This window comes from Vulpes lagopus, chromosome 6 (genome assembly GCF_018345385.1).
Source record: "Vulpes lagopus strain Blue_001 chromosome 6, ASM1834538v1, whole genome shotgun sequence".
In the NCBI taxonomy this organism is placed as follows: Eukaryota; Metazoa; Chordata; class Mammalia; order Carnivora; family Canidae; genus Vulpes; species Vulpes lagopus.
The window spans coordinates 80943224-80961722 of NC_054829.1; the positions used below are offsets into that span (position 1 = coordinate 80943224).

General features: G+C 36.9%; 1 protein-coding gene across 5 annotated transcripts in view; it reads right to left on the reverse strand.

Annotated features, from left to right (window-relative positions):
- Positions 1-18499, reverse strand: part of PRKG2 (protein kinase cGMP-dependent 2) — a 102486-nt gene that overhangs the window by 9899 nt on the left and 74088 nt on the right. For all 5 annotated transcript variants that reach the window (XM_041759733.1, XM_041759732.1, XM_041759736.1 and 2 more), the window contains 3 exons: positions 5912-6075; positions 2130-2252; positions 1120-1182 (listed from right to left, as the gene is read on the reverse strand). In XM_041759733.1, the coding sequence (XP_041615667.1) occupies positions 1120-1182; positions 2130-2252; positions 5912-6075 (350 nt within the window). The remainder of the gene's footprint in view (positions 1-1119; positions 1183-2129; positions 2253-5911; positions 6076-18499) is intronic.

The following is an 18499-nucleotide window of genomic DNA, read 5'->3' on the forward strand; positions in this document are numbered from 1 at the left end:
TAATAGCACTATCAATAGGTGATATTTTTTTGTATATTTGTGAGCAACATTAAAACATCTTGAGGACTGCAGGATTTAACTAGGCATCAGATTTCTTAAAAATCTGAAAAGCTTGAAATCCACACATGTAAACCAAATCAAAGAGGATAATTCACAGAAGTTATCAATGGTTCTGAAGGCCAGCTTTAGAAATCCACAAACTGAAAAGATGCATGTTAGATTATTGTTTGGGGTTTTGTGAAAATCAATGTACTTTACCCTAAATGTAAAATACAACACTAGCTTCAAAATTTGGAGAGCTAGTTAAAGGAAAATTATATTTAAAATAAACACATATTATTAATTTTTTTTAAAATTTTTATTTATTTATGATAGTCACAGAGAGATAGAGAGAGAGGCAGAGACACAGGCAGAGGGAGAAGCAGGCTCCATGCACTGGGAGCCCGACGTGGGATTCGATCCCGGGTCTCCAGGATCGCGCCCTGGGCCAAAGGCAGGCGCCAAACCGCTGTGCCACCCAGGGATCCCAACACATATTATTAACTAAAATTGAAACAATACTATTTAAGAGTTGATTTCTCTTTAATATTGATAACAGTGACTACATTGTACTGTAAGCACAAATCAAAGGTCAAAATTAAAATTTAATTCCTCTGTAGAATCCAAGTTGATATTTTTTAAAAATAATAAGAGGCGCCTGGGCGGCTCAGTTATTTGAGTGTCCAACCCTTGATCTCAGCTCAGGTCTTAATCTCAAGGTTGTGAGTTCAGGCCCTACATTGAGCTCCACACCTATTGTGGAACCTACTTTAAAAATAAAGAATAAAAAATAGCAGTGTATAAAGAGCAAAGAGCTAAGTCACTATAACTTAAAGATGTGATTTTGTCACTTGTTTCAGAACTTCATCCATTCTTGATGTGAATTTTCAACATTAGACGAATCACTTTGAAACTGATTATTGTAACTGTACCTACCAAAACACAAATTAAAAATAAAACACTAAAAAGGAAAAATTGAGGGTCTGTAAAGGGATCCTTGCGACCTACAATGGAAGCTTTAAGATTACATTCTTTTTTATAAATTTATATTTCTTTCTGGGTTGAGCAATAGCTACATACCTGTGTTTCTTAATATCATTAATTCCATTCTTCAGATTTCCAAGTCTTTCTGTTGGATTTTGCCTAAAATAACAATTTTAACAGGCAATTTATAATAACTATTCTTCAGTGAATTTTAAATTAAAATGTAACATTTTTTCTTTATGTATTCATTCATGCATGCAACAATATTCATAGTCCAAGCAGGTGAGTATAGGGAAATGGAACACACAAGCTCCTCTCTGGTGTGTGTATTTGTATGTACACACACACAGACACAGACACATAAACACACACACACACACACACACACAGACACACACACACAAACCCTGGTGCTTTAGATGAGCTATGAATAAGGATGCTATCTTACCAACTATCTTACCAACTTTGCTGAGAAAACCAGGAAAGCTTTAGAGAATCATTTACATCTGAGCTGGAATCTTAGAAACATGCAGAAATTTCTGTTGGCAACCCACAGCTAGGTTTCATGTTCTAAATTTACTAAATGCTAATGCTTTAAAAAAAAGTTCAAATGTGCAAAAAAAAAAAAAGGTGAAAGAAAGAAAACAATGACAAAGTGAAGTTTAAACACAAATTCCAGAAGTCTTCTGTTCTACAATATATTATTTTTAAGGATAAATAGAAAATAGGAATAATTTAAAATAAGACCAGAGAGGTGCTGTTTTTTAAAAATACAGGCTGATAGAGTCTTTATCACCAACCACTGATTTTCTCACAAAAGAACAGGGTGGAAATTAATTACTCCTCTATTTAGCTAAGGTTCTTTTTGCCTAATAGATAAAGATGATTCCCAAAGATAAACTGCAAAAGATGGATCTCTTTTAAACTATAAGTAGGTAACATGAAGTAAACTCAAACTCCTAGTGAAGAAACGATTTTAAGGATAATTTAGCTACAAATAAAAGTACAAAAAGTCAGTACATACCTAATTTTAAAATGTGTGGAAACAGAAATGAGAAGACTTCACACACTCCCCAAGAACTCTAGGTTTTAACTTTCATTCTCACCTGCAAAGCCTCCGAATCAAATCTTCCGGTCGTCTTGTTATCTTTCTGGGAAAATCCATTTTCTCAATTCCTTTGAGAATCAAGTTGTAGGTCATCATCTGGTCAATCCCAGAAAAGGGAGGGCTGGAGAAAAGCCAAAACAGGACACTAGGACCAATGTGTCAGACACATTTACAACTTTCTTTTCTTCCCTTCCTTCCTCTCTCCTTCTTTCTCATTAGTCATTGCATAAAAAATCTGGATGTGTGGTAGAAAATAATTTCATTACACAAATTACACACATGCACATACAGGTAATTGTCACTAAAGAGAAAAATAAAGGAAGAGACAGTAACAGAGAGAGGTGATTTTTCTTAGACACAGTAGATAGGAAAAACCTCTTTCACCAGTTGATGACTGAGTAGTGTGATATCAATGAAGAGGAGTGAATGAGCCACACCATTATCTGTAAGCAAAAGATTCAAAGACAGCAAGCACAAAGGCCATGAGTCAGGTGGGGCATGGGTTGTTCCAGGACTGGGTTGCTGGGAGAATGAGTAAGGAAGCAGGAGAGGGGTAGAAGCAACGAGGACTCTAGCATGTGAAGCTACCAGGTGATGGTAAGAGCCTAGGAATACGCTCTGAGTCAGATTACGGAGTTTACAGCAGTCAGATCAGAGTAAGCTTTTTAAAAAATGTGTCAAAAATGCCCATGATGGTGCTAGCAGTATGAGAAGGCAGGCCTCATGGCCTGAACTAGGATGGTAGGAGTGAAAGTGGTGAGATGTGGTTGGATTCTGGGTCTATTTAGATGGTAAAGCCAACAGGATTTGCCAATGGGGTGAATGTGGCGTGTAGGAGAAAGAAAGGATTCAAGAATGATGCTAAAGTGTTTTGACCCATGGAATGGAGCTATTGCTTACTAAGAGAGGAAAGGCTGGAGTAGGAGCTGGAAGTGATGGTCCAGAGGTACAGAGCAGGTTATGAAATGTCCAAATAGAGTTAGGTCTTAAACATCCAAAAAGAGATGCTACACAGGCAGCTGAATTTGTGAGTCTGGCATTCCGGAAAGAGGTTAGAGCTGGAGGCGTGATTGTGGGGTGTCATCAGATAGGATTTCTGGCCATGAACCTGATGCTATCAGCCAAGGAGTGAGTAGATGGAAAAGAGATCAAGGACTGAAGGGGCCCAAAGTTGATTGGTCAGGAGGATAAGAAGGATCTGGCAATGAAGGCAGAGATGGAGCCACCAATGTGGGAAAATAAATGAAAGAAAAAGAGGTCCTAGGAGTCATGTGAAGAGAGTACTTCCAGGGAAGTGTTGCTAAGGTGAGTAAGAAAGCATTGGGAATTGACCACTGGATGCAGATAACGTTTTAACTCACATATTTTGCTATTAACACTATATTCCATTGTGCCACTGAATTTTTGAAAATTGAAGATGACTTTCATGAATTACTCTGCTATATCTTGGCCATGCTTAAGACTTTTGATACCAAGAGTTCCCACTTTCAATAATAAACTTGAAATAAGGTTGGTGCAACAATTTTGCAGCAATCTATGTCTTGCTTGTAAAGAAAATGAGGTACAAAAAAAAAAAAAAAAGAAAAGAAAATGAGGTATGAAACAAAAAAGCATTTCTATATTTTCAATACTTATATATTTACAGCTATGTTGTGTTGTATCGTGTTTTAGTACTTTTTCTCATTTTCACTTACCTCCTGATTCTCTAGAGTTCAAGCCACTTAAGATGAACATTTCTCATGCCCTACCCTGAAAACCTTTTTTTTTTTTAATTTTTTATTTATTTATTTATGATAGTCACACAGAGAGAGAGAGAGGTAGAGACACAGGCAGAGGGAGAAGCAGGCTCCATGCACCTGGAGCCCGATGGGATTGATCCCGGGTCTCCAGAATCGTGCCCTGGGCCAAAGGCAGGCGCTAAACTGCTGCGCCACCCAGGGATCCCCCCTGAAAACCTTTAAAAGAACAATTTCTCAACTTCTTGACAGCTTAAAGCCACTTTAACAACTAACTCCAAGTTACTGGGCATTCCCCCTTCCTTATTTCCTTCCTTTATTTCCATACGCCTTGTAGCAATTGTAGCTGATAAAGACTGAGTTGTATATCCTTTAGTTACCTACACAAACTATCATCTATTTCTTAGAAATGTGGCTGACAAAATTCCCAGGGACGAGGAACAAATTCTTGAAACAGAACTCCTTGTATTCCAAGACTGTAAGCAACTTTCTCTCTGAATGACAGTCTGGAAAACTTTCTCTTCTCTCCTTTAAAATCTCAAGTAATGAGCATTTGAAAATGAATGCAGATAATATAAAATAATCTTTCATATCTGTTTCCTCAATGCATATGGCCAAGGAAGTCGAATATACCCACAGGTAATCTAACACTGAATCTGTAGAAGTTGTAAAAGTTCAAGATTTTATGAAACTCTTTTTAAGTATGTGTTGAGACCTGAATCCCCATCAAAGGGCTCATTCCAGTATTTCATATGCCATTCTATACGCAAATCCTCTCTGAAAAGAAGACAATATTTGCTTATAAAGGTAAATGATCAAATCAATTAATGACAAATGGAGAGAGAACACTGAACTGAATCCCATGGGTATGTCCGTGCATTATGTTAAAAATACATACGTATAAGGCATAGGCGTGTAATGCAAAGTGTGTCATATTTAGGGTTAGAAGGTCTGGGATCAAATCCCTGACTTTAAGCATATAGCTCTGTCCTGGCTTTCTAATCCATAACCTCTAAGTCCTAAAATCATAAAAATTCCTTCTTTAACTGCTACATAAATTTGTGCAAACTAAATTGAGAAATACACATATAAGAGCTTTGTAAACTGTAATTGCTTCACAATATAATATTACATAGAGCCTATGTATGTGTGTGTGCATGTGTGGGTGTAAATGTGTGTGCCTGTTTATGCATGCATGCACGCATGTTGAAAATTTGGGATACTGGATTCACTAATCTAGCCTTTTAATCCCTCCAGGAATGACAATTCAACTTGAATTGTTAAACCTCCTGCTGAGTCTGGTCTCTGTTCATTAGCACCTCTAGAAAGCAGTTGACAAGGAGATTAAAATTTAAATCCAGCAATGTTCCTTTCTCTTAGCTTTTCTGGTTAATGATTTATTGGGAAGATGGAAGAATGCAGCTAAATGTACTTTCATTGTTTAATGGATTTTTTTTTTTTTAAATTTTTATTTATTTATGATAGTCACAGAGAGAAAGAGAGAGGCAGAGACACAGGCAGAGGGAGAACCAGGCTCCATGCACCGGGAGCCCGACGTGGGATTCGATCCCGGGTCTCCAGGATCACGCCCTGGGCCAAAGGCAGGCGCCAAACCGCTGCGCCACCCAGGGATCCCTGTTTAATGGATTTAACTGAAACATGATTACTGTTTGTTCAATTACAAAAAAATATTTATGAGAGAAAATAAGAATGGCCCACAGCTTCACTTCCTTTCCTTATTCTTACCAAAACCTTCCCACATTTAATGATATATACATTATACAATATATATGATTATACAGGCCTGTATAATAACAGGCCTGGCCATGTTAGGTAAACCAACGCAATTCTTTATTTCTTTCCTGTACTTTCCTGTAGGTTTTCTCCATGTTACAAACCAGCAAGCCTACCATATGTAAAATATACAAATGAGAAAAGTCATCATGCTTAATCAAAAGCATTTCTAAAATGTTAAACTCTTAAATGATATCTATTCTATCATTAGCAAATTATCTGATACTTGTGTGAACTCGCAGGTACTTACTTGCCAGTTAGGAGCTCATACACTAGAATTCCCAGGGACCAAAAATCCACACTGAAGTCATGACCTTTGTTGAGAATGACTTCAGGAGCTACATACTCAGGAGTCCCACAGAATGTCCATGTTTTCTGTCCAGATCCTATTTTCTTAGCAAATCCAAAGTCAACCTGGAAAAGAACATCAAAGACATTTTCAGAGACCATAAAACTCATGTTCTTCTTTAAGTCTCCCTCTAGCTTCTCCTATTTTTTGTCCTACACCTCCATCCTCCCCTTTACACACACACACACACACACACACACACACAAATACACACCGCTGGCCCTCTCATTTATTCTTCTGCAGGACTAGGTAAAAATCTAAGTTACACTGGAGACTGTTCCATGCACACACCTCTATGTCCATGACCCCTAGAAGATGAGATGAACGCTTAGCAAGTATAGACCATTACAACAATTATGAAGCTCAGAGGAGGCAGATGAATGATTTTCTAGTCAATGGTGGTGGCATTCATTAGGAAGAGGAGAGAAAGGGGAAGTGATCGACCCCAGTGCACTTTAAGCTCCATCATGGAAAGAAGAGTAATGGAGAAAATTTAGAGTTTGGGAAAGGGACCGTTGTTGAGAAAAGGGGAGTCTTAAAATTCAGATCAATCTTTAAAACCATTATGCACAATGTCTGCACCCTTTACATTTTGGCATTCCAAAGACAAAGCCAGAATCACATCATCTCAACTTTGACTATGTACACTTTCAGGCCTTTTCAGGCAAGCTAGTGGTGAACAACACCTGCAGGAACTGAATTGTTCTGAAAAGACCCAGCTGGCACCCACTTTCTGTTGGCCAGGCCCTGTGCCAGGCTTATAGATACAGAGCTGAGAAGGAGAAATGCAGAGTGTTGGAAATACTTACACATATGTGACTAATATCACTTCATGTGATACATGATATAGTAGAAGATTACACAGAAGGCCAAAAAAATATATACTTCTGGAGTATTAGGGAGAAGACCACTGGGAGAGATGTCATTAGGAGGTGATATCTGAGCTCAGGCCTGACTGCAGATCAGAAATTGTCCTTGGGTTATGAATGGGTGCTACCATCATCCGTCATTTCAGAACAGGTCCCTCCACTTCTCAGAGACTATTTCCAATGAACTAAATAAGTCTGGGCACAGAATTGAGATGGCCAGGAAGGCTGGAGCAACAGGAAGTCTTGCTCATTGAATGGAGACAGCATACATGACTGATAGGGAGGTTTCTGTCCACAGGAGTTATTTAGCATATGTACTTTTCATCTCTAATACATACAGATATTATTTGAATAAAATCACCTTTCACCTCTCTGCAGTAAACAGACACACAAATTATACCTAGTCCTCAATATGAACACTTTAATAGTTTCATTATGCATGGACTATGCTATAATATGGCAATAATATTGAGTAAAAAAAAATAAAGTTAACATATCAAAATAGGCCCACACCTAAAAGAGTATGCCAGTGAACTATAAAATTCAACCCTCATTTATTTATTTGAATCCTTGTATTTACAGTCTTTGTTGTACCTTAAATTAAGCTCTTAGAAACAGCTTTTTACTAATGTTTTTTAGTATTTATCATGCAACAGCAAGGATTTCCTTATTAGAAAAAGGGAATTTAAACAGCCTAAACTGAAGTGGGCTTTTACAGTTTTCTTTTATCCATACAAAATGACTCATAAAGATTTCATCAAAGGGATGGCTAGGGATACTATGAAATTAAAATTTGTAACCAGCTGAGATTAGCTTATATACTTACTCCTCAGAGAAAGAACCAATATGAAAAAATCCTAGCTAATTTTATAAAGACTGAAATTTAAGAGACAGGAAGGCAATGCGTATAATTGCATTTTTTGTGTATGCACATATGGAAATATTGTTGTTTTATAATAGCCTTTCAACTCATTTTTTTCATTGCATCTAAGTTTTCCTTTTAAAAATGACTGGAAGTTCATTAGATGTTTAGAAGACTTTTTCTAGCTCCGAAAATGCTGAATTTTAATTTGAATAGCTGGTTTTGCTTTTGTAGTATTTGAATATCGACCCACAGAGATGGCAATAATTATATTAAGATTCTAGGATTTATGAGAACTTACCACATTTCTTTGATCTTATCAACTTTAGTCTAATCCATTTGGTCAGAGGAAAGTGACACTCAGACCTATCCAAAATCACATGCCGAATAAAGAAGGCCTCAGATCTTCTCATGTCCAATTCTGTGTATTTTTTTTTTTAAGATTTTATGTATTTATTTGAGAGTGAGAGATCACAAGCAGAGGGAGGGGCAGAGGGAAAGAGAGAAGCAGATCCCCCAGTGAGCAGGGAGCCCAATGTGGGGCTGGATCCTAGGGCTCTGGGATCATGACCTGAGCCCAAGGCAGACACTTAACCGACTGAGCCACCCAGGCACTACTCTGTGTATTTTCTATAAGCATTCACATCACCTCTGTCATGTACCACCATGGATTCCAGCACAAAGCTTCAGTCTTTTTTTAATACTATCTCTTCCAGGCAACAGAAATGTAAGTTCCTTCCTTCCTTCCCTCACTGAATATTTATTGAATACTAGTATGTACCACGCACCAAGGATACAGACAAAGCCCCAGTCCTCTCAGAGATTACATTTGAGAGAAAGAGAACAAGCATAAAATTAGAAGATCATATGTAATAATGCCAGATACTGACATATGCTATGAAGAAACATATGGAAGAGTGAGGTATGGAGATCAATAGGAATTTTACTTTAAATAGGGTGACCAGGAAAAGGCTCTCTGAGGAGGTAACATTTGAGCAGATTTTAGCAGAAATCTGAGTGAAATAAGAAAAAGGGCTCTGTAAAAATCTGAGAAAAAGTGATTCTGACAGAGAAAGAACAGTGTAAAGGCCCTAGCCTTTGGGAACATGCATGGTAAGTTCAAGGATCAGCAGGAAGGCCAGTATGGCTGGGCCACTGTGTGTGAGGGGAAGAGAGACAGGAAGTGAGAACGGATTATATGTTGCTCTGGGAAACCCCAGAAAGAAGAGTTATACATGTCCTAACTAAGTTTTAAAGGATCATTCTAGAAGGCAAGAAAATAGACCCACACTTTTTTTTTTTTTTTTTTTTTTTTTATGATAGTCATACAGAGAGAGAGAGAGAGGCAGAGACATAGGCAGAGGGAGAAGCAGGCTCCATGCACCGGGAGCCTGACGTGGGATTCGATCCCGGGTCTCCAGGATTGCGCCCTGGCCCAAAGGCAGGCGCCAAACCGCTGCGCCACCCAGGGATCCCTTTTTTTTTTATTCTACTAACAAAACTGAGCTTTCAAGAAGAATATCCAGAGAAGCCACACACGTTTCCTCTAGTCTCTATTAAATTTCCATTATTAAAAGCAGCTTACATGATGTTGAGAGTTTAAAAACATCAAGTCTCAAAGATTTTAATGAACTAGAAGGTTTTAAGATGCTTCTCAATTTGTAGTCGTGATTGCAGCATTCAGAAATAGAAAAATTAGCATTGTAGCTTGCTTGTGCCTGGGTCCAGTACATACTTGCTTTTTCCCAGAAGTCTTCCTCTGGGTCAGTAAGTTTGTCAGATATTGGTTCTCTTGGTCACATAAAAAATGGATACAGAATTACCAGTCTAATTAAGCCAAATGATTCATGGGGACATAACATTCCAAAAAAATGTTTATGTGGACTTTTCAGGGCACCTACTTCGCCTAAGTCTAGACAAAGGGTACAACGGAATTTGTTTATCCTGTCAGCAGCAACAACCAAAGATGATTTCATGTCCTTGTGATACTAATGTCCATCCACTAAAACAGGCAACAGTGGATGGTTTCCACTGGATGGAAGTGAGAGTGAGGGAGGCTAAAGTATTGTCCTTCACAGCAACAACCCATTCTTTACGGAAGTGTTGTGACTCACCCGAAATACTTAGCGCATTTTCTAGAAAGTGGGCACATTGAAGGAGAGCTCTCCATGCATGAGCACAAACTGAAAAAAAAAACAAAACCTTTGGAGGCTCATCTCATATGCCACCACTTCTTTGAAGCCTTCCTTGAATTTACAGAACCAATTCCTTTCTCCTATGAGGTACTTTAACACTGTTTATATTCCACAGTTACATCCCTTATGGCAGCATCCTCCAGTTGTGTGTGAAAAAATCTAGCTCCTTGAGGAAAAGTATTATATCCTATTCATTTTTTAACCCCTACAGCATTTGTAACATAGCAGATGTTCAACACTTGCTTGGTGAAAAAGATCTGAATGAAGAGATAACTGTTAACATCGGTTTTAATAAGATACGTAAAGGCACATGTATATGTATATGTATATGTATGATCTTCACAACAGCTTGGTGAGCTACAGACTATTATCCCAATGTTAAAGATGAGAAAATTAAAGTCTAGGAAGGTCACAGATACTTAAGGTGAGACTTGATCCCGGTTCCAAAGGGAACTTTCCCATTATACATAAATTGATGAGAATGTAGGAGATTTTTAAGAGAAAAGAAGCAACATATATTAAGCGCATTGGTGGAAAAAGCTTAATTGTTACTTAAAAAGTACAGCTAATAATGGTCTGGCAGAAAAATTATAGTTGGAGCTGATAATTACTTTTATCTGTCATATTAGGAAAAACTGAAACATATAAAATAATGTGACCTATATGCAGGTTAGAATAAAGCATGAGCATAAAAGCCCACTGTACGCACAACCAGGTTAACAGAGCAGAGCCAATGCAGAAGCCCTCTGTGCTCTTCCCATGGTGACCTACTGCACACTGCCAAGAAGAGGTCACCACCACCCTGACTTTTGTGTTGGGCAGGTATCCGCATTCATTTCTAACTATACCCCATATTTAAAATCCTTAAGTAGGGACGCCTGGGTGGCTAAGTGGTTGAGTGCCTGCCTTCGGTCCAGGGCATGATCCCAGGATCCGGGATCGAGTCCCACATCGGGTTTCCTGCCTGGAACTTGCTTCTCCTTCTGCCTGTGTCTCTGCCTCTCTCTCTGTGTGTCTCTCATGAATAAATAAAATCTCTTTAAAAAATCCTTAAGTAAAGTAAGTTCTTGTTTTTAAAAAAATTAGGTAAATCTTATAACTATTCATGAATAAATAAAATCTCTTTAAAAAATCCTTAAGTAAAGTAAGTTCTTGTTTTTAAAAAAAATTAGGTAAATCTTATAACTATTCTTGGGCAAATGGCCTATTTTCATTTAAAATTATATTTGTGAATTTAATTGATATTGGAGCACATTTATTTTCACTGCCATATCATGCACCACTGAATTAACATACGATTTTTTGTCCATTATGCTGTTGATAGGCATCTGTCTATATCTGTGTGCTATGATTAAAATGTTTCTATTAATACCATTTTCCATGTTACTCAGCAGAGGTACATAGAAAATGGTAGAATTACAAGATCAAAGACATGGTATATTCAATTTTACTACACAATGTCAAATCACTTTCTTTAAGGACCGTACTCTCTTATCACCTTCTTCACCAGTAGCAATGCATAGAGTTCCGGTTGCTCTACATCTTTACTATCCTTTAATGACATCAACTTTTATTTTTTTCATTTGTAAGTATTACATCACTGTGACTTAATTTGCATTCCCCCCACCTTAGTAATTAGTTTGAACTATAGTATTATAACTAGTTTTAATATTTGAGAGAAATTCCTCCTACCCTCTTCTTGTTTGCCTTCAGAAATGTCTTCACTATTCTTGGTCCTTGGTTAATCTATATAAACTTTAGAATCAGCTTGCCAAACTTCATGAAAAGCTTTGCTAGAATTCCACTGAACTGTATCTAATCTGTAGATCATTCTGGAGACTATTCATCTTTATGATATTGAGTCTTGCTATTTTTAAACCTAATACATCTTTCGGATTTAGGGTAATGCTATAGCTACTGTAACAAACATATCTAAGAAAGTATAAAAGCTTAAACTCTACATTAATTTACTTCTCATAATGAATTTTCTTGAGCAGTAGGGGATCTCTAGGCATTGGGCCAGGGACACAGGCTCCTTCCATTTTTTTTTTTTAAAGATCTATTAATTTGAGCAAGAGAGGGATAGAGAGAGCATGTGCACGTGAGCAGAGGGAGGGGCAAAGGGAGAGGAGAAGGAGAGAGAATCCCAAGCAGACTCCCTGCTGAGCACAAAGTATGATGTAGGTGGGGCTCAATCCCATCCCCCTGAGATTGTGACTTGAGCTGACATCTTGACCTGACTCAAAATCAAAAGCCAAACACTCAACTGACTGAACCACCCAGGCACCCTTGGCTCATTCCATTTTAAGGCTCTGCCAACTTCAGATCTCAGTATTTGTTAGCCACAAGTCATAAAGACTACGAGTGATTATCCACAGAGATTACTCTCAGCCCAGGCCTGATCATGGTGCACAACCACTTCACACTTCACTAGCCAGACTGTGCCACAGGGCCATAACAGGCACAAGGAAGGATGGATATGTTGTCTAACTCTGTGTCCAGAAGAAAAAGAATGATCCTATTAATTTACATGTTTTTAATGTCTTTCTATAAATTTGTCTAAGTTTCTCAATAAAGCTTACACATTTTTGTTAGATTTATTCCTAGATACATTATATTTTTATTTCTGTTATGTAAACATATATTTTTTGTATGCTTTTAAAAAATGATACTTTTATTCCTATTTACCAACTATGTTTCTGATATTTAAAAATACACTGAGTTCTTATATTATCTTATATAATCTTATATCTTATATCTTATATCTTATTATCTTATATCCAGCAATCATTCTAAACTATTTACTTAGTTTTAATGATTTGTTGTTTTATTCTGGATTTCTATATAACCATATCACATAGGAAAACACATTTTGTTATGTCTCAACTTTTTTTAAATTTTATTTATATCTTTCTGCATTGGGTTAGAACTTCCAGTAAAATATAGAAGTGCTTATTTTACTGACTTTTAAAAGCATATGCCTAATGCTTCATCATTATGTACAGTGTTTGCTTCAAATTTTAGGAGGTATCTTTCACTGGGTTAATAAAATTTATTTCTATTCATAGTTTGCTAAGATTTTATCATAACTGAATGTAGAAACATACCAAAAATTTTTCTGCATCTACTGAGGTGATTATAGAATTGTTTCTCTTTTTTAATCTACTGAAATGGTGATTTGGTTTAAAGAATTTTTAATGTTAAACTGTGCTTAAATTTCTGAGATATATCCAATTTTGTTATGATTATGATGTCTCATTATAATTTGTATTCAGTTTGTTAATATTTTACTTATGATTTTTACAGTAAATTTATAAGCTAGATGGGACATTAATTGGCTTTCCAGAGTTTTCTTTGGAGAACCAAGTTTATACTAGCCTCACAGAATAAGATGGAAATTATCTCTTACTGCTTTCTGAAAGAATTCACATCTGATTAGTATTATAAATCCTTAAGGTGAATTCTCTGGATGTGGTGTGCCATAGATTGAATGTCTATGCCTGTACAAAATTCTGATGTTGAAGCTCTAATCCCCAATATAATGGTATTTGGAAGTGAGCCTTTGGGAGGTAATTGGGCCACGAAGGTAACATCCTCATGAATAGGATTAGTGCCTTTATGAAAAGAGACACAAGAAAGATGATTTCTTTCTGCTATGTGAGGACACTGTGAGAAGATAGCCATCTGCAAACCAGAAAGAGCCTTCACCGGAACCTAACTATATTTTTACAACATACATATAAACAAATATGTATTTCATATATAGTAATAAAGTTGCCCAAATACTTTCTAATCCACATAAATCTCTGCTTTAATTTTAATTATGTTCATTCATAATAGTATTTATCTGTATCTCTTTTGATCAGTATTTCCAGTTTGTTAATTTTTTTAGTCTTTTCAAAACATCAGCCTTTGGCTCTGTATCCCTTTTATTTTCTATTTTATTAATATTCTTAACTTTATTCTTTTCCTTCTTTTCTTTGGTTTTATTGTTTCTCCCATTTCCATCTTCTTAAGTTGAATGCTTAGCTCATTAATTTTTAGCCTTTCTTTTTTCCTAGTGGAAACATTTAAGACTATAAATATTACTCTATCATTTTAGTTGCAAACACATGTATTGATATGTAGTGTCTATTGTGCAGCTCAGTTTTATAATATTCGTTAAAATTTCTTCTTCACCGATTCTTGAGTTATTTTGAAATATCCTTAAAATTCCAGTGAGATGAGTTATGATCTTTGTTATCTCTTCCTGTTTTTTTTTCAAATTTTGTTTTTAATTTCTAACTTAAATACATTGACATCAGTGAACAAAACCTTTATGCTCCTATTTTCAGAGCGAGGAGGTAGCTGCCCCTCTGACCTTTCACTCATTCTTATATGCTAAGCAATGCTCTAAATCCGGCAGTAAATACCATAGCACAATTTTTGCCCTCATGGGGCTATTGCCATAGAGGGGAAGGTAGGTCATAAAGAAGTAGGCAGCAATATCAACATTTAATATGTTCTACATTGTATTTTCTTATATAATATTCACTATAGGATTAAGTTGCTCTATTACCACATGAAAAGTATTACTCACATGAGTTAATAGCACAACCATAAAGAATGTTTATTGATTTACTAGATTACTACCAAGTCTTTCCTTAAGCAAACCCAAGAAGACAAACTACTACATTAATTCTGCTAGGGTTGAGAATAAGGTAGATTTTTCTTTAAACTCTAAGTACTGTCCTACACCGTATTATTGTCCTTGATTCAATCATGATAACCAAAAGAAAGACTATTAATCATAATTGTTTTCATCACTTTTCCTTGGCCTTGAAAGTATAGAAAGATTGAGGAAATCATTGGATAAGTGGGTGAGACACGGTGACATGAGACTCTTCATGTTCTTTAGTAATATCTGCTAATTCTTGATTTCCTCTCAGTGTGTTTACTGATAGAGACAGTATGGACCAGGTAGCATTCATTTGGAAACAAATCTGGCTGATAATCTCAATTGTGGACTGAGGAAGAAGAGGAGAATGAAGTCTTCATCCCTCACTACAAACTCATCCTCTGTAATTACCACAAAAAGGCACATCTCTACACCCTCTAGAGAGACACTTCCAAAACCCAGATCTTTCTTTTTACATAAGTCTTTTCCCCCAAGCTTTCACTGGTTATGCTTTGCTGGAAAACAAAACAAAACAAAACAAAGCAAAACAAAACAAAACATCATTCCCATCGTTCCTTTCTTTCTGTCCTTAGATATCTGATCCCTCACAGATATAGCCAAGAAATTATGTAGGAAGATGAAAAACACCACTTAATAAAAGTTTGTAGAATGAGGCCAAAGTAAGTCTTACATAATCTTTCATCCTCAAAGACTTGATGTCCAAGGCTGGACAGCTTAGTGTCCATCACCCAGATGTGCATTCTTATTGTGCTGTCACCAGGCACTTCCATCACCCCCCATCTCTACCACGATCCCCTCAGGAACTCTCAGTGGAACAGGTTGGCTGGACTGTCAGCCGGCAACCTAATTCCTCTTTTTCGTATTTGCTGAAACACTTGCTTCATGGCCCTAATGGATGATAAAATTTTTCTTCAACTCTTGGGAACAATATTCTATAAGCCCATTAGATCAAGTTTATTAATTGTGTTGTGCACATCTTCTAAAGCTTTAGTGATATTTGGTTTGAATGTTCCATCAATTTCTGAGAGAGATGTAACAAAATTTCCTATAATTGTTCATTTCTACTTATCAGTTCTTTCAAATCCTGCTTATTTTTTAAGCATTCTAATAGGTAAATAAAAGATTAGGATTTTCACATCATCTTGGCAAAATGAGCCTCTCGCCATCCAAGGATAACCCTTTTATTTCTAGCAATACTGCTTCTCTGATAACGAAACCTGCATTTCATTTGTTGTATTTGTTGACTATTTCCCAGACATATTTTTTTTGCCCCTTTCACTTCCACCTTTCTGCAGCCTCATGTGTTAGGTCTGTCTCTTGTAAATAGCATCTAGCTGATTTTTATTTTTCAAATCTATCTGACAATCTTTGATTTTGATCTGGAGAGCTGTCTACACACGTTAGATTTCTTTCTGCTCTGCTCTTGGAGGGCGCTTTCTCTTGGATCTTTTCCTAGGTTTTCTGTCTCTCTTGCTGTCTCCTTTGAAAATGACTGATATTTTTTCCTACTTTAATTCCAATTATACCAACTCCTGGTTTTCACGCTGCTGCTGTTGAGTTATTTAGCATTTTCTCATTTTCAATACTGGATAGCGGAATGAGAATGATTACTTTGCACCAATATTTAAAGAGATTTAACATGTTTACCATCTTTCTAAGGATCTTTCTCAGATCCTCCATCGGGGATCATTTTCTAAGGATCTTTCTCAGATCCTCCATCGGGGATCATTTTTCCACTCCCTTAAGCACATCCTTTGTATAAGGGTAGCAAACACCCTTCATCCTTGTTTGTAAATACCTTCATTTCACCCTTTTGAAAGATAGTTTCCCTGGATTTACAATTCAAGTTTGTTAGTTATTTTCTGTCAGAATTTTATTTTATTTTTTATTTTATTTTATATTTTTTAAAGATTTTATTTATTTATTCATGAGAGACACAGAGAGAAAGAGAGGCAGAGACACAGGCAGAGGGAGAAGCAGGCTCCATACAGGGAGCCCGACGTGGGACTTGATCCCGGGGCTCCAGGATCATGCCCTGGGCTGAAGGCTGCGCTAAACCGCTGAGCCACCCGGGTTGCCCTCTATTAGAATTTTAAATATCTACCACTGCATTCTGGATTCTCTTGTTGCTATTGTGATGTAAACTGAAAGCCAAAGTTTTATTCCTTTCTATGTAAATTGTCATTTCACTTTGATAGTTTTTGATACTTTGTTTTTGTTGTCCCCTCCCACGATAAATTTCACAGTAAAACAGGTCTGGCCCTAACCAGATCTGACCAACAGCATGGGCTGGAAACGCTGGGATGTGACTGAGAGTAGGTTCTAAAAGGCATTGTATGGGCGCTTCAGTGGCTCAGTGGTTGAGCATCTGCCTTTGGCTCAGGCCATGATCCTGGGGTCCTGGGATCAATTCTTGCATCAGGCTCCCCCTGTGGAGCCTGTTTCTCCTTCTGCCTATGTCTCTTGCCTCTCTGTGTGTCTCTCATGAATAAATAAAATCTTTAAAAAGGCGGGGGGGCATTGTAGCTTTTCCTCGGATGACTCACTCTGAGGGAAGCCAGCTGCCACGTCACTGAAGACATTCAACCTCTAAAAAGGCTCATAATGCCCCCAAATAACAGCCAGCATCCATTTCCCAGCCATGTGGTTAAGTGACTTTGGATCTGGATGCCCTGGTCAAGCCCTAGACAAGCTTCCAAGTGACTGAAGCCCCAGCCAACATCTGACTGAAAATTCAGGAGAGACCTCAAGTCAGTACCACCCAGCTGAACCACTCCCCAAATTCTGACCCACAGAAACCATGAGAGATCATAAATGATTCTTGTGGTTTTAAGCCATTACATTTTGAGGTGATTTGTTATACAAAGATAGGAGCTACAACAAATACAATTTGTCCCAGATGGGATTTGTTTGGGTTCCTTTACGTGATGATTGGTGTTTCTTATAATCCCCCCAAATTCTCGGCTACTGTTTCTTTAAATACTGCTTTTCCCTCATTTTCCAATATTATTTTATCTTGGAAACAGATTTATAATTTTAAGAACTTCTCACTCTGCTCTCTTATTTTTTATCCTTTTCTTTGTGTCTCTATGCTACATTCTGTGTAAATTACTTAAATTCATCTTTCTGTGAACTGATTTTCTCTTAATTTGTGAATCACCTGACATTTAACCTATTACATTTTTCAAATTGATGTATAACTTACAAACAATAATATGCATAGATTTTTGGCATTTAGTTCACTGAGTTTTGTTGCCGATTATACATATAATCACGACTACCATATAGTTAGGATACAGACACAGTCATTCTCTCAGAAAGTTCCCTCATGCCTCTTTCTAATCAAATGTCTCTCCCAGAAGCAACCATTGTATTGATTTCTACCATGATTCTAGAATGTCAATGAATATAATCATAGAGAAGATACTCTTTTGTATCTGGCTTCTTTTGTTCAACATAGTTTTTTAAATTCATTCACATTGTTGCTTATAGTAATTCATTCCTTTCTACTGCTGAGCAGCATGCCATTGCTGAAGTACTACCGCCGTGTGTTTATACATCTTATTGGTGACAGATATTTGAGCTGTTTCTGATTGGGGGACTTTTAGAAGTAAAGCTGTTATGAACATTCCTGCCCAAGATTTTGGAAGGCACGGTTTCAGTTTTCCTAGATAAATACCAGGGAGTGAAGTTTCTCCCTGGAAGTTGATTTTTTTTTTTTTAATCCTAGATTAGGTTTATGTTTGACTCAATAAAAAATAGATAACCTAGTCTTCAAACAGTTTATACCTTTCTTTCTCCACTAGAAATTTAAGGGAAAGTCCTTGCCAACACTTGGTATTGTCAGCCTTTTAAATTGTAGTCATTTTAGTGACTATGAAATGG